At 40.8% G+C, this 17712-nt stretch overlaps 1 protein-coding gene across 1 annotated transcript in view; it reads right to left on the reverse strand.

The window, feature by feature from the left end:
* The window catches only part of ACADSB (acyl-CoA dehydrogenase short/branched chain), a 37975-nt gene that overhangs the window by 9530 nt on the left and 10733 nt on the right, over positions 1-17712 (reverse strand). Inside the window, exons 4-7 of the mRNA XM_050959552.1 lie at positions 17172-17378; positions 14730-14900; positions 8071-8196; positions 7538-7630 (exon numbers count right to left, since the gene is read on the reverse strand). Coding sequence (XP_050815509.1) covers positions 7538-7630; positions 8071-8196; positions 14730-14900; positions 17172-17378 — 597 coding nt within the window. The remainder of the gene's footprint in view (positions 1-7537; positions 7631-8070; positions 8197-14729; positions 14901-17171; positions 17379-17712) is intronic.

Here is a 17712-nt window from a genome sequence, read left to right on the forward strand (position 1 = left end):
AAATTCGGTGTCTTTATCAAGGTCATGATTTTTAATGTCTAGCAAAGTTATTAATTTACTAATAAGAGTCAGATGCACAATTAAACCAATTAGAATCTTAGCTGGTTTAATTCTGTATCCAGCTACAAATATAAAAGTCTCCTTTCTGCTGCTCCTAATAAGAGCAAAGAAAAAGACAGAAAATGAAACAAACAAACAGGGCTTTGGAGTGGAGCCCAGAGCTGGAGTGCGGAGCAGTTCCGGAGCAATGGAGCTGCAGGTGTTTGCCTGGAGCTGGAGCGGAGTTGGAGCACAGCTCCAAAGCCCTGCAAACAAGAGGCACATACAACAAAAAATAGAGACTGAAAAGGAGACAGTCAAGAGACATGAACAGATGGTAAGAAAGCAGAATGAACAGTGATGATCCTGAAACTGGAATTTCACAAAAATACAACCCCCACACAAAAAAGACAACCAAACAAAAACACCACTTTTTCCACAGAGAATTATCTGGGCTACTAGAGTATAAAAGTGGGCTACCAGAATTGGGTAGCCAACTATTTGATCAGTTTAATTATGTTACTTTACTTTTATATGGTGCCCAAAAGTGTGTTATTATACAGATGCTTAGGAAGACAGGTCCTTGATTGAAAGCCAAGTGCCTTTCCAGTAATAAAATGGGTGGGGGGAGAGTATTTTTAGAACATGAATACAAGGGGGCGGGGAAAGACTATATACATAGGCCAGAGCTATATAGGACAGATTATAAGGGTTATGTTATTCCAGATTTCACAGATGCTTCCTCCAGAGCCACTGGAACTCAACCAACCATTTATCCTCTACTCCAGAGGTCGGCAACCTTTCAGAAGCAGTGTGCCGAGTCTTCATTTATTCACTCTAATACATTTTAACGTTTTTTAGAAGGTCTCTCTCGATAAGTCTATATATTATATAACTAAACTAGCGTTGTATTGTAAAATAAACAAGGTTTTCAAAATGTTTAAGAAGCTTCATTTAAAATGAAATTAAAATGCTGATCTTACGCTGCCGGCCCACTCAGCCCGCTGCTGGTCTGGGGTTCTGTTCACCTAGGCTGGCAGCGGGCTGAGCGGGGCCTGTGGCTGGGACCCCGGCTGGCAAGGGTCCGTCAGCCAGAACCCCAGACCAGCAGTGGGCTGTGCGGGGCTGGCGGCAGGACCCAGAAGGCTAGGGGCAGAGGGCTGGAGTCAGGGCTGGGGGCTGGGTATGTGAGGGGGTGTAGGTGTCAGGGCAGAGGGAGTCCTGGGTATCGGTGGGGGTGCCAGAGTCAGGGCTAGGGTTGCGGGTGGGGGGGGAATGAAGGAGTCAAGTAGAGGGCTGGATATGTATGAGGGAGGTACAGGGCTCAGGGCAGGGGCCTGGGAGGGTGCGGGGCTCAGGGCAGAGGGCGTGGTGTGTGTGTGGAGGGGGGGGAAGGGAGGGTTTGGGGCTCAGGGGAGAGTGCTGGGTGACTGTCTCCCTAAAAACTCTCAACCCCGCTGCTCCTTGTCCCCTGACTACCCCCTCCTGGGACTCCTGCCCCCAACTGCCCCCCAGGACCCCACCCCCTATCTAAGCCTCCCTGTTCCTTGTCCCCAGACTGGACTCTACCTCCTACCTGTCCCCTGACTGCCCCAACCCTCATCCACACCCCCATCCCCAACCAGATCCCCGGGACTCCCATGCCTATCCAACCACTCCCTGTCTCCTGACAGGACCCCCAGAACTCCCGACCCATCCAACGCCCCCAGCTCCTTGTCCCCTGACCAGCCCCTTCAGAGACCCCCTCACCCTAACTTCCCCCCCCAGGACCCTCCTTGCTCCCGGTCCCCTGACTGCCCTAACCCCTATTCACCCCCCGCCCCCTCACAAACCCTGGGACTCCCATGCCCTAACCACCCCCCCGGGATCCCACTCCCCCATCCAACCCACCCTGCTCCCTGTCCCCTAACTGCCCGAACCCCTTATCCAACCCCCCCAGCCCTGGGCCCCTTACCATGAGGCTCCACACAGTGCTAGATATGCTGCTCCGTGGGAGCACACAGCCCCGCCCCTCCAGTTGAGTGGGAGCATGTCTGCCTCCCCGTGGGAGCGTGCAGCCCCAACCCCCAGAGCGCTGCGTGCGGCGGCAGGGCTCCAGGGGAGGGGATAAGGGAGGGAGGGACCGGCAGCTTGCTGCGCTCGGCCCCGCATTCCGGCTTGGGAGCGCGGACCACGCGGCTTGCCGTGCGGGGAGAGTGGGGCCATTTGCCCACCCCATGCGCACAGCTATGCTTCTGCTCCCTGCCCCTGCGGGGGAAGTGGAGGGCAGAGGAGAGCGCGCTGGGATGGGCAGGATTTTTAGTGGCATGCTGGAGTCCCGGCAGGCTCCAGCGTGCCATTAAAAATTGGCTTGTGTGCTGTCTTTGGCATGCGTGCCATAGGTTGCTGACCCCTGCTCTACTCACTCTTAAAATTCTGGAGGAACACAGTACAAAATAAAATAAAAATAGAGAAAGGGTAGAAGAAAATATAGTTGTAGTATATTTTTAATTAGCTTTAGTACATGTTACTAGATTCCACTGCACTGTTGTATATCTGAAGACAAACAAATTATCACATGTAACATCACATATAACTATTTCACATTAAAATTATTTGAAACTGTTTTTATAGCAACAATCAGGATTATAAGACATTCATTACCTTCTAAACTATTACTGCTGCAAAACTAAACTCAATTCTACAGGGTTTTTAGAATTGCTCTTCTTTATTCTGGCACATTTCTCTTCATTTGAAGGTGCCAAAAACAAAGTATTAGCTAAGAAATAACAAATACCTATCATAACTTTTAATTAGGTTACAACAGTAACTTGCAGCAATTAGATTAAGACCTTGACAGTATAACTTTACTGCCTGAAGAGCCTATGTTATTTATATCTATGAGAACAATAGGAGACAGTGCTCTAGATTTTTTTAAGGACATACCTGATAAAATTTTATCACAGATAATCTTTAAAAATGACGGAAAAGCCAACCCTATTTAGTATCATGCTACATTACCATGTGGAAAGCATGCATTTAGGCATGACCTATTACTCCTGGTCTGTCTGCCAGCAGTTGGAAAAGGAATAAGGAAGAATGACAGCCTCTAAAATGATAGCGACAGACGCATCACCTCTACTTGCATAACAAAAATAATAGGTTTTTGCATTAATTAGAGTTCCCTTTAAAAACATAGGTTGAATGATAAAAAACAGCCACAAAACCAAATCAACTTTTATAGGGCTGGACTCTGTTCCCAATTAAATCAATTAGAATTTCAGGAACTGAACCAGGCTCATAACAAAACAACACATACTTTAAATAATCCTGAAATTCTATTGACATTTTGGTCTAAGTGCCCTAATGTACATTTTTTAAGTACATTGCCACAAACTTAGCAGACTTCCATTAGAACATACCAATTTTTTTCTGGTACTTTTTCATGATTAAGATAAAAAGCTAATATCAAATGTCATTTGCTAAGTATGCAATCAATATTGTAAGCACTAAATATTACTCTTTATTCTTACATTATTAATATGATATGCAGTATTTGTCAAATAGCTGAATTTGTTTTTTGAAAAATTAATGCACATGATGGTAGATATGCACTGTTGTTGTAGCCATGTTGGTCCCAGGATATTAGAGAGACAAGGTGGGTGAGGTAATATCTTTTATTGGACCAACTTCTGTTGGTGAGAGAGAGTTAGGTCAACGCCAGGCAGCTGATGTCAATCTAACTATGCAAGTGTTCACACTAAAAGTTTGCTCCCACCAACGTAACTGCCCTGCTATGCCAGCTTAATAACTCCACTTCCATGAGAGGCATAGAGTTAATGTTAATGTAGTTAGGTCAACACAGTGTCAGTGTAGATGCTGCATTGCTTACAGTGACTGCTACTGGCTTTCAGAAGCTGTTCCATGATGTACCCACTGACACAAGCTTTCCTGGTGAGAATGCGCACTGTTGACTCAAGGAGCATAGTGTGGACACACCAAAGCGATTTAATTACTGCAGCAGCTGTATGCCAATATAACTTAGATCAACATAATTCTGTAGTGTACACATGCCCAGAGAGACAAGTTTTTGAGCTGCACAGAACTCTTCTGGTCTGGGAATGGTACTCAATGTCATAGCTAAATACAATATGGAACAGACATTTAAATAGTTAGCACATATCCTAATAGGCCATTCAAGGTAATGTGGCCAATTAATGCCCTTGTAGTCACAGGACAAAAAGGAGGGGCTAGTAGGTTACGGATTGTTGTAATAAGCGATAAATCCAGTGTCTTCATTAAGACTGCAATTTTTAGAGTCTAGCAAAGTTATTAATTTAAGTTCTTAGGCTTGTCTTTTGAATGTGTTGTGCAGGTTTCCTTTAAGGATAAGGACTGAAGAGCCAGATATAGAGTGATTGTTTTGTGAAAAGTTTTTGCCCACAGATAATATGGTATTTTTGCCTCTCATCATTTTCCTGTGTGAGTTCATTCGAGAGCATAGTGAATGTCTGGTTTCAAAGTTGATATTGGGTCATTGAGTGCACTGGATGACGTACACCGCATGTTGGGATAGGCATGTACAGGACCAATGGATCTAGAAAGGTATATGAATCATTACAGCAGTGGAGATATGTCTGCAGGTTTTGCATCTGTTGTTCTGGCAGGGTCTGGTGCTGCTTTGATTTGGTGTGTCCTGATCTGTGGGGAGCTTGTCTCTGATGATGCACGTGAAGAGATTGTCGGGAGGTGGCGTGGGGGTGGTGGTGTTTGAAGGTTGGAAGAAGGGGTTCAGGAAAGATTTCTTTCAGGATGAAATGGTACCTCAGAATATAGAATCATAGGACTGGAAGGAACCTCGAGAGGTCATCTCATGGCAGGACCAAGCATTATCTAGACCATTCCTCACAGATGTTTGCCTAATCTGCTCTTAAAAATCTCCAGTGATGGAGATTCCACAGCCTCCCTAGGCAACTTATTCCAGTGCTTAACCACCTGACAGTTAGGAAGTTTTTCCTAACGTCCAACCTAAAGCTCCCTTGCTGAAATGTCCTATCCTCAGAGGTTAAGAAGAACAATTCTCTTCCCTCCTCCTTGTAACAACCTTTTATGTACTTGAAAACTGCTTGATATCCTGTCAAAGAAAGCTATCAGGTTGGTTTGATAGGATTTGTTCTTGACAAATCCATGCTGTTACTTATCACCTTATTATCTTCCAGATGTTTGCAAATGGAGTGCTTAATTATTTGCTCCATTATCTTTCTGGGTACAGAAGTTAAGGTGAATGGTCTGTAATTCCCCAGGTTGTTCTTATTTACCTTTTTACAGCTGGGAAAATATAGTGCCATTTTCCAGTCTTCTGGAATCTCTCTCGTCTTCCATGACTTTTCAAAGAAAATTGCTAATGGCTCAGATATCTCCTCAGTCAGCTCCTTGCGTATTCTAGGATGCACTTCATCAGGCCCTGGTGACTTGAAGACATCTAATTTGTCTAAGTAACTTGTTCTTTTCCTATTTTAGCCTCTGATCCTACCTCATTTTCACTGACATTCACTATGTTAGATGTCCAATCACCACCAACCTTCTTGGTGAAAAGCAAAACAAAGAAGTCATGAAACACCTCTGCCATTACCACATTTTCTGTTATTATTTCCTCCCCTCACCCCTCACCCCCCCGCTGAGTAACGGGCTGACTCTGTTCTTGGTCTTCCTCTTGCTTCTAATGTATTGTAGAATATTCTTGTTACCCTTTATGCCTCTAGCTAGTTTGATCTCTTTTTGTGCCTTGGCCTTTCTAATTTTGTCCCTACATACTTGTTTATATTCATCCTTTGCAATTTGGCCTAATTTCCACTTTTTGTAGGATTTTTTAAGCCAGGGTGGTCTCTTGCCATACTTCCTATCTTTCCTATGCAGTGGGATAGTTTGCTCTTGTGCCCCTTAATAATGTCTCTTTGAAAAACTGCCAATTGTCTTCAATTGTTTTTCCCCTTAGACTTGCTTCCCACGGGATCTTACCTACCAACTCCCTGAGTTAGCTAAAGTCTGCCTCTTGAAATCTATTGTTTTTATTTTGCTGTTCTCCCTCCTACCATTCCTTAGAACCATGAACTCCATCGTTTCATGATAACTTTCACCCAAGCTGCCCTCCTCTTTCAAATTCTCAACCAGTTCCTCCCAATTTGTCAAAATCAAATCTAGAGCAGTCCTTCTTCCTGGAACAGCATCCCGTGGTCAAGGAAACTGAGGCCCTCCTGACAACACCATCTTCGCAGCCAGGTGTTCACCACCAGGATGCATCTGTCTTTGCCTGGGCCTCTACCCTTGACCAGAAGGATCGAAGAGACCACCACCTGCGTTCCCAACTCCTTCACTTTTACTCCCAGAGCCCTGTAGTCACTTGTGACCTGCGGAGGGTCATACCTCACAGTATCATTAGTGCCCACATAGATGAATAGCATGGGGTAGTAGTCAGAGGGCCGGATGATCCTCGACAATCCCTCCATAACGTCTCAGATACGAGCCCCTGGCAGGTAGCATACCTCCTGGAACACCATGTCAGGGCGACAGATGAGTGCCTCAGAAGAGGGTCCCCAATCACCACTACTCTATGTTTCCTCCTGGGAGCGGTGGCTGTGATCCTCTCAGCCTTGGGGGTACACGGCTGCTCCTCCTCCCTCTTTGGGGGTAATTCATCACTCATTGCCAGGGCAGCATACCGGTTTTCCATCACCATGGTGGGTGGGTTGGGAGCAGGGGTGGAGCACAGCCTGCTGCCAGAAGCAACCAGCAGCCACTGTCCTCCCTATGACAGAGCCATATCCTCTCCCCTGGTGGTGTGACAGCAGTCCTCTGTAGCTGGATTGCTTCCTCAGCCTTGGATGTCTCCATATGAATACTTTCAAGGAATTCCTCATGGGCATGGATGCTCCTCAGCCTAGCCACCTCCTCCTGTAGCTCTCCCACCTGCTTCCTGAGAGATTCCACCAGCAGGCATCTTTCACACTGGATGTGCTAACTACTTATGGTCAATTATCTGTTTGATCTTGTATTTAGCTGTGACACTTTGAGTACCTTTCCCAGACCTGAAGATGACCTCTATGTAGCTTGAAAGCTTGTCTCTCTCACCAACAGAAGTTGGTCCTATAAAAGATATTATCTCACCCACTTTGTCTCTCTAATGATGAAGATGACATTTTAGATATATTTGAAAATTAATAAATTAATCATTGGAGATTAACTACTGTTTGATGTTCTCAAAATAGACTATTACAATGAAAACAGTATTGCTTTTAATAATGCAAAATTCTATGTATAATCAGTATAATGTATACGCCTATACCAAACATTGTTTCATCTTACATAAAAGAAGAGTGACACCTAGTGGCAGCACAGATTCTCTTCATAAGGTATTTTTTTAATTTTCTGTTACCAGACTCTTTCTTATAACATCTTAAAGGTTTCAATCCAAATTCAAACTACAGAATTATCACATTAAATATTAAACAATGTTACTCACCTGTGCAGCAATTCCTATTCTGCCCACATTTAGTATTCCAATTGCATACTTATAGCCTTCTCCAAGCTGTCCCAGGATATTGGTCTTAGGAACCTAAAGAATAAAACCACTCAATTATTTTTCTTTTCTGTTCTGTTACTGCTAGTACCGCTCATAGCTGAATCAGTGTACATGTTTTATTTAACATGTCTCATAACTGAAGGCAGCAATATAAAAAGGGCACCTGATTCCCATAATACTTTTGTAGAAACCTCCCCAACACACACAGGACTATAAGGACAACAGACAAAATTATTCAGACCTTTAATGAAAACTTGTATCATTGAGATGCCAAGTGAGTAATCCAGGTCCCTTAAGTCCTGATTTTCAGGTATGCTGGGCAGCCACAGCTACTCCCAAAAATTCAGCATCTGTGACAATCAAGTCCTTAACAAGTCTTCTTTCCTAATCCTGTATCATATTCAAAATGTATGCAAGTTACACTTAACAAGGTTCCTAAATTTCTGCCGAAACCTGTAGGACACTTACTGTACCTTAACATTTTCAAACGTTACTGGGCATGTAGAAGTCGCTCGGATTCCCAGTTTATCTTCCTTTTTCCCTACATGTAGGCCTTCTGTGCCACGATCTACTATGAAGCATGTTATTCCCTTGTATCCCTAAGCAATGCATAAAAAACAAAGAACTGACTTTTAAGATAAAACCAAATGGGCTTTGAATATTTGATTTCTCTATTATAATGTAAACCTGTTAAATACTATATTAATATACAAAATGTAGAACCATCATCTATTTTATTTTCCCCAGCTATATCTTTTGGAATTGCAATAAATTTAACAAAGATCAAGTCATCCCTTTCTGTAGAAAAAACAACAGAGAGAAAACCACATTTAGAACAGTCTGAGTGGCTCTCTTAGCCATATCAACCATATGGTGAGGAGGAGAGCTTCAAATAAAGGGGGAAGGATAGGGTCTGTAATACCTATATAGAATGCAAAGCAGTTAGGCCTCATGCAACTGAAGTTCCTCCTCTGTGCTCCTTTGAGCTCACTTTACCCGACAGCAAATCCCGTTTTTGCGCTGTGCTCCCACTGGCTCTCCTACTGAAGCCGTTAACTTCTACTCTGTGAGATGGAAGAATTAGCATTGCTCTCTGAAGCATCACACCATCTTATTATGCAAATCTGTGGAATATCCCATGAAATCAGGCTATTCAGAGTGGCTGTTTCCTTTGCTTCACCCCATGAAGTACCATCAATTTCCATTGATATCAGAGGGACCAGGGCAGTTTAGCACCTTCACAAGCATTAACAGTATGGCATTCATGTGGTGAGGCTGCAGACAGTTATTATGTATATGACAGATGGGGATGTACATGGCGTTAGGTACCATTCTCTTGCCCATTTCCACAGACAATTTTCGCCTTCGATGCTGTAAAATAGAGTCTTACTCCTGGGGAAACTCTGTGCCACTGCGTATATGCAGAATTCATGTCCAGCGCAGAAATTTTTTTTTCTGTACAGAAAATACATTCTGCCCAAGAAGTCCTGCAGTTCCACCTTTTGCCCAGCAGAAGCCACTGTGATGCCAGAACATACAGCAGCGGCTTACCAGCAGTAACACCCTGCAGCCTGCTGCGTTCATCACAGCACCCTGCCTGAGGAGCCAGGTTCGGAGGCATGGGCGGAGGACAGACAGAGTGGGGCACAGAAGGAGCCTGCTCTGGGGTTATGGACTGGGGTTTAGAAGGGCTAGTGGGGGGGGGGAGACTAGGGCGGGGGCTCAGGAGCTAGTGGGGTGACAGTATTGAGCTGGGGCTGAATGGGAAGAGGTGCAGGGCTACAAGGGCATGGGGGTAAAGTGCCTGACTGAATGGGAGAGGCTAGGGGTAAGCCAGGGCCTGCAGGGTGGAGGCTCCCCAACTCCCTATTCCTCCCCCGAAAAACTGTTCCATACTTCTGCCACTCACACCCAACAATCCTCCAGGTTCACTCTCAGGCTCCTTCCCTCTCCCTCAGCTCCTCCATTAGCCCTAACTCCCCCAAGACTTTCCACTACTTCCGAGGGATGCAGGAAATACGTTTCTGTATTATAGTTTAAATGAATTACTCAAAGTTCTGTATTAATTTGCCTAGTAAGGAATCTATCTGTCAAAAAAAATAATTCTGATTTTTTTTTGTCTATATTATTACAGATATATTTGCTGACAGTTATTTTGAAATAAATTACCAAAATAATTGAAAGTGGTGTGATTATATTGTGTTATTTTGACATATAAAATATGCAGAATTTTAAAATATCATGCACAGAATGTTTAATTTTTTGGTGCAGAGTTCCCCGAAGACTAAATAGCGGGGAGGATCTAGTCGAATATTAACTTGAAGTCTAAGTTAATATATTCTTCCATAATGGTTTAATGTTTACTTGTTTATGTTAATTTAAAAATGTAAATAATTTAAAGGTTTCTTTCACAGAAACATGATTAAAAATAGCTGTTGTCTACTGTCACATAGTGCTTATTTAATATTAATCACAATGATCAAAAATTAATATTCATCAAGACTGTAAAAGAGAAAAAATATGTAACGAGGTTCTTGAGTCTTTTCAGTGTTCATTTGTAAATGGCATTCCTGCAACATCATTGAAAGATATTTCCCAGTTTCTATAGTTATTTTCTATTTCATACTATGCAACACTGCTTAATTTGTGTCATTCTCCAATCCCTGAGTTTCATTTACATGTTTTTCATACTGATGAAATCCACTACAAGAAGTCTGAAGTATTGAATTTGATAATTTATCAATTTATTATTATTGATGGCTCTTACTAGGACGTCTGCTATTTTATGCCATTTCTAAATCTGGTTAAACATGTATTTCCTACCACAGAAGTTACCTTAAATACTTGAACCCAACATAATCAGAGTTACCTAGAAAACAAAAAAAGTTAATATGCCTTTTTTAGTATTACACCTAAAGCATCGAGGTGAGTCACAAGACTTATTATACGTGAAGATGATAGTAGTGCCAATAATTAAGGTTTTCGGACACATCCCATTAGAAGACCTTCTTTTCAATTGCTTATAACAGCTTTGCCAAACTTTAACTGTTCAGGCTAAAATTTTCCATGCTGGCTGTTAAGCTCATGGGGGAGGAGAGAACAGTGGAATTTCAGAAAACATGTTTCAGCAATTTTCAAGATTAGGAAAAATATATTTCCCCCCTTCATTGAGAATCTCTGAAGCCTCCAGGCTCTGGTGCAGGGATTTCAAATTTAGCATGGCAGTAGCTTTTCTTGTCCCCATGAAAATCTGCCCCAATTAAAAGCTTTTGAAAGATCTCAGTTCACACATGATCAGTACAGATGTGTTAGTTTGGAACCTAAATTCTCTAAAGATTCCACCCCCACTGAGGATGCTTCATTCCCAGATTGTACTTGCTCCTCCCATCTGCCAGATGCTGCTGTGATAGTGGACACAGAGAAGGAGAGCAGGAAAAACATCTCTTTTGTGCTCTCAGTGCTTGTCCTGCTGCAGCCCAGGCAGTGTGGAGATGGAGAAATCAGCCTGGCTGGAATGCAGTAGAATGAGAAATCAGGCTCGAAGTGGGGGTGAAGGGGAAGACTGGGAGTGAAAAATAATGGGACTGTCTAGCAAAGAGAGTGGGATCAGTGGGAAACAGACTGAGATTGCACTAAGAGCCTGGGGAGACTGGAGCAGAGAGGTATTGTGGAGACTGAGACGGTAAGGAGCCTAGGAGAGAGTGATGGGAGAGAAAGTGGAGGGAAGACTCGGACTTAGACAAGGAGACCAGAGGGAAAAGATTTAGATTTCATTTCTTTCTTTATCCCACACACATCCTCAGGTACACAGACCATCCACCCAGTTTCCACCATTTATTTAGATCTTGTGCTGCTCTGTTCAGGCTTCTGAGACACGCTGATGGATTTAGCTTCTTTCTCTACTGCTCTGCATCATGTTTCTCCAGGTCACCCTTCTTTCCCCTCTTCCCAGGTGGTGTCCACGTTATCGTTTGACGTGGAAGTCATGGTGGTGGTATCATTAATAGTGTGTCCTAAATATGTCCATCACTGTCTTCTTACCATGTTTATGCTTTAGGTTGGTTTGCTCTATATAGAATTTCTGATGTTGCAAGCAACTTTTTTCAATGGACTTTGAAGATCTTCCACAGGCATTTACTTTGGAATGAGCTGATCTTACAATTTCTGTTATAGATTTCCATGACTCTGGTCCATAAAGGAGGACAGACATGATGCCAGTGTTAAAAATTCATATTTTTGTATGAGTGCCAATCATACTACTTTTTCAAATCTTTTCAAGTTTGTGCAGCTGTTTTTGATATTTGTTGCTTGACATGTAGCATGGTGTCACTATCACTGCACATTTGACTCCTTAAACAAGTAAAATTACTTCTTCCTAGTGTTTCTAAGTCTACTCTAATGGTTGTTTTTGCATCACCAATAGCCATATATGTTGTCCTCCCCTTGTTTATCAACAAACCAACGTGTTTTGCTGTGTCTGCCAAAAGCTAGATTTTTTTTTTCTATTAAATGAGGTGTCAAACTAAGCAGGACAATGCCATCAGCAAAAACAAACTCACCCAACTGTGCTTTATCCACTTGATTGGCTAGGCAAAAAGACTGGAATTGGATTAGGAACCTGAGGAGTGGCGTGGAGACTGGGATTGATTAGGCAAGGAAACAGACTGGGACAAGGAGCCTGCGGAAAGGCAGAGACTGGTATATGGAGTTGGAAGCGGGGAGAGACAGGACTATCAGAGAGACAGTCTATCTGGAGGGGACAAAGGCAGAATGGGTCAGGTCTTGTGGATACAGAAAGAGGGACAGAAGAGTTTGATCACTTAGAGCATACACCCAAAATAACCTAGAAATGAACTTAAAATTCCTCTGCTGTCAGCAACTATTTGTGAAACACAATGGCAAAGTGTTTCTCTCATCCACCTCTAATGGCTAGTCCCCATAAAGGGGGACAAGCTATGACTGCTATCAGTTACCAGTTAGCTCAAGCAGGTCTATGGAGAGGACCTAAAGGTTCTAACCCTGTGGATGACACACACAGAGGTCAGTATAATTCCATATGAGGGCATTTCTATTTTTCAGCAACCTTGATATATTTTGTGTATATAATTTCCTAGTTTTTTTTTTAACAAGCAATCAAAAGTTAGGATAAACCCACATTAAGATTGCCTGTTAATACTATTTTTTCTACAGCACACATCTAACTTTTTCAGTAAGCAGAATGGACTTGACATGGGATAAATCAGGACTGTGCAGTGGAAGAGAGTGGTCTGTAGGATACCTGCTTCATTTGTTGCAGAAGCTGGAAGGTGTGTAGTGAATGCAGGGGGTTGCAAGAAGAGAAAGTGTGGTCTCACAGTTAAGGCAGTTGACCACTATTCTGGAGAACTGATTTCTAACCCTAAACACAGAGTTTCTATGTGATGCAAGGAAAATCACAACCTAAACTTTTCACAAATGTCCATTAAGTTGTGTGTTCCTCATTTTATGAATGTCAAAATAACACCCCCAGAGATGAGCACTCACAGCTGCTACTGATATTACTGTAAATTGTGTTTTGAACATTTAAAGGGCTATATAAAATACCAAGTAATCTGAAAAAATCAGGTCCTATGTGACTCAAATTGGGGCACCCAAAATTAGTGGACACTTTTGACCATAATCACTCTGGGCTTCAGTTCCCCCATCTATAAAATGGGAGTAATACTACTACCTCATAGCACAGTGGAATTTGGAGAATAAATTAGTTAACATTAGTGAAGCACTCAGTTGCTACAGTATCATAGAAATGTCCAAGAGAAAATTAATTTTGTATTCAGATCAGAGTTTTAAAAGTATGCAGTAAATAAGACATGTGGTAATATACATGGATTGCATGAGCAACCTTAATCCTGGAATTTGCTAAATGTTGGCTACCTCACTTTGCAACCTTAATATTCTCTTAACATAATTTCTGGTTGCAATATTTATAAGCTTTGTGTAAAATGCAGGCTACATGATATTTCAGTGTATAATTCTTTATTGGACTATTCTCACATAGCACATATGTAATTCCCATTTACAGGAATGGCAGGAGGATGAACAGATTCCACGTTTAGCTGAAATTATATTTAGTGTTCATGCGAGACTCATCCCACTCATTAACTATTGCACTTCAGTTTATAGTTTGAAATTGTCTGTCTGTTGACACAGAAATAGATTGTTTCCCTGAATTAATAACTTGCCTCTAAATTTCAGTGTTCATGAGGGAGATTAATAATAGACTTAGTTCAACTTCAGTGTATCTAATATTATGGAACTTTTTCTTAATTTAAGTTGTCTAAGAAAGAAAGAAAAAGAAAGAAAGATCGATAGATCGATCTGGACTGGAAATGACATGATTTTCAACTAAAAAGTCAGCTCTTCACTGATGGAACTAAAAAACTCTTTTGATCAGTTGAAACTTAAACTTAAATAATAATGTTTTATAAATATTTTCAAGTTAGGCTTTTTTTTTTAAATGGGACACCACAAACAATTCTAATAAACAAACAAAACACCATTGCTAATTATTAAGTTCTGCAGCTGCTCAGTTTTCACCTTTCAATTGCACCATCTTTTTTAATTAACTGGTGGAAAAGTTTTTACATTTTTAACTATGCAGTTTAGGATATTTTGTCTTTACCTTACTTATACCTAAACTAATAAATGAAAAAACATGGCATGTCTCTTTTCAAATGTGCTTTGGCATATGGGCGTGTTTTAATATTGTACTAACTTTTCCTTTCCATTGCATATAGGCCTAGTTCTATTGCACTTTTAATCACAGTATCCTGCCAATACCAAAACATTAAAAGATACAACAGAAGTGCCATTAAGATTCAGAATGTCTATTCTTTGATGACACAAGATATGTCAATATTTCCTGGGTCCCTCATTTGGGCACTTGTTTTCCCAGGTGTGTGAAGAAATTTCTTAATACACTCACCAGGTTCTCCATTTTTGTCATACAGATGATTCAGGGAAAATATGACTAATTTTTAAAAATCAATTTTTAGTGGGAGCAAGATGCAAAGAATTTACATCACACTACATCAGTATTATCATATTATCAACAGCCACAGGAAATAGCCATAACTGTTCCTTAGCAACTTACCAAAGAAGGATTTGCATTTGCCATCACGAAAAACACTCCTGCCTGTTCTGCAAAGCTTATCCACATCTTTGAGCCATTGATAACATAATAGTCTTCCTTCTTATCAGCACGAGTCTTCAAAGCAAATGCATCACTGCCAGATCCAGCCTCTGAAAGGCAGAAACTGCCCGTCTATCAATTGAAGGGAAAACTACATGAAAGGTTTTATTTAAAATATATGCACTGCATGCAACATTAATATAAGACTTGAAAGGAAAATAAGTATAAAGTTGTTAAATATTTCAACCATTCTTAACCTATATATTGTGGGTAGTATCAGTTAGGTTTATAAGTGTGAAGATAGGGTTGTCTAGAGGTTAGAGCTAGGGAGAACAAAGTCATGACTTCTTCAACATCTTCCCTGCTCTCCCAAACTTAATCATGGTGTAACCACTCTGTGCCTCAGTTAGCCAACCAGCAGTCTGGGCCTAATACTTCATATACTTCCTTCTTACCTCATAAGGTTTTGTGAGGATTAATATTGGTATAGTACTGATCCTTGGATAAAAGCATGTCCTCTGGAATGGTGGCCGAAGCATGAAGGGGCATATGAATGTTCAGCATATCTGGCACGTAAATACCTTGCAACACCGGCTACAAAAGTGCCATGCGAACGCCTGTGCTCACTTTCAGGTGACACTGTAACTAAGAAGCAGTCAGCAGTATCGCCCGGAAATGTAAACAAACTTGTCTGTCTTAGCAAGTGGCTGAACAAGAAGTAGGACTGAGTAGACTTGTAGGCTCTAAAGTTTTACAATGTTTTGTTTTTGAGTGCAGTTATATAACAACAACAAAATAGACATTTGTAAGTTACACTTTCACAATAAAGAGATTGCACTACAGCTCTTGTATGAAGTGAATTGAAAAATACTATTTCTTTTATCATTTTTACTTTGCAAATATTTGTAATAAAAAATACTATAAAGTGAGAACTGTACACTTTGTATTCTGTGTTATAAATGAAATCAATATATTTGAAAATGTAGAAAAACATCCAAAATATGTAATAAATTTCAATTGGTATTCTATTGTTTAACAGTGCTATTAACCAGGATTAATTCTTTTAATCGCTGTTAATTTATTTTAGTTAATCGGTGAGTTAACTGCGATTAATCAACAGCCCTCATACCAAGTAACTGTATTTCAGGGTATGACCTACCAAGCTGTTTTAGTGGTTCTGCAGGAATGCTGTGTTCTGCCAAAAAGAAAAAAACCCCAGTGTGGGGCAACTGTTCTGGGACATCAGTTAAGGAGACAGGACAGATTACAGACTGATACCAATTTCTGTAACTCATGCTGAGTAGTTCCTTACAATTTGTCCTGCTGAAATCTATGGGTAACAGAGTAAGATACTAAATGCAAGTGCAGATTATAGAATCTAGGTCCTAAGCACTAGAACATTTATGAAATACTTGTGAAAGACTTACATATACCTGAAAAAGTCTAATATTCTAAATACTTTTTTCTAACAAACAAGTGGAAAAATCTCAAATTTCTGCCTGACGTCTTGATGTTAGAATACTGTCAAACTGACCTCGATGTGTTGCCACAACCCAATCTTACATGAGCTGTGCTTAGATTTAATTTTGGTACTCCTGACTTGCAGCAACAACATGGGTATGCACCACAACTCACTACATTCGCAAAGACACTTATCTGGGCTCCTACTATTCTATAGCACTACAGTATTGCTTTCTGCATATTACAGTGTATTACTGAGTGATTACAGGGATACATATCTCATAAGTACATTGCTTTTACGTTCTTCTCCACAGCAAGTCAAGATTCTTATCAAACTCTGTTTAGGAGTCCTAATAAAAAATATATTTAGGAGTATTCATGAGGATTCCATATAAAACAACCTTTTTTGCTCTGCTGATGCTAATGTATCCATAATAATCATTCCTTTCCACCAGCCAATACACCAGTGGCAAACACTGTGCCTTTTTTTTTTTTTTTAAACTTGTTTATTGTTAAGTTCACATTAAGGAAGAGTACAAATTGCTGAAAGACAGGTGGCAGCCTAATGAATGCGGTGAAAAGCTCCTGGAAAAGTTTGGTGTAGGAGAAACTACTAAACATGCAATCCTCTATTTTTTTTACATATCTGTAACCCAAATTGAAGCCCATGGGACTAGTGTTTATAGGCACTGCAGAATCAGCCCCAAATTACTGAAAAACGTGCAATAGACTTCTCATTTTTCCCCTTCACCCTCCCAGATGAAGGGGATATATCTGTGTACATGGAATGACAGATTTCAGTTCTCAAATAGCATTCCAATGTTTGCATCTGAAGATATTGCCTTAGAATGCAATGCATAATTTAAATTCCCTAAAGGGACACTAACATTATGAAATCATATAAAATTTTACGTAATTTAGTAAAGGACATACTTAACTCACCAAATCTTTAGCCAGTCTGGGCAAATAAGTTCTCTTTTGTTCTTCTGTTCCATATGTAATAAACAATTTATTAGTAATAGTGTTCTGGAGTTCACACAGAAGAGCTACAGCTGGGTCAACCTTGGCTAATTCCTCTACCACCAGTATGGTAGAAAAAAATGAAGATCCAGTTCCTCCATACTCTGGTCCAAGCTCAATACTCAATAGCTAAAAGGAAGAGAATGTAAATACAATTGTTCTGGAGAGATTATAACAGACAGTAATTTAGGCTGACAAGATTTTCGAATATTTTCACGACTGGAAAAAAAATTACTTTCAGGAAATAAGCAATTAAAATACTTTTGTGCAAATCAGAGAATGTAAAATCTCTTCAGATGTCTCTGCAATGTCTACAATAAATTAACAAGCTGATAATCACTGCATAGGCGTCAAGATAGGGTTATTGACTCATACAAAAAAACAAAATACAGAGCTATCAACACATATGCGATTCATCACCATGACCACTCTGATCTTGTTTTGTTAAAATTTAAATGTCAGA

This window comes from Gopherus flavomarginatus, chromosome 6, assembly GCF_025201925.1.
Source record: "Gopherus flavomarginatus isolate rGopFla2 chromosome 6, rGopFla2.mat.asm, whole genome shotgun sequence".
In the NCBI taxonomy this organism is placed as follows: Eukaryota; Metazoa; Chordata; order Testudines; family Testudinidae; genus Gopherus; species Gopherus flavomarginatus.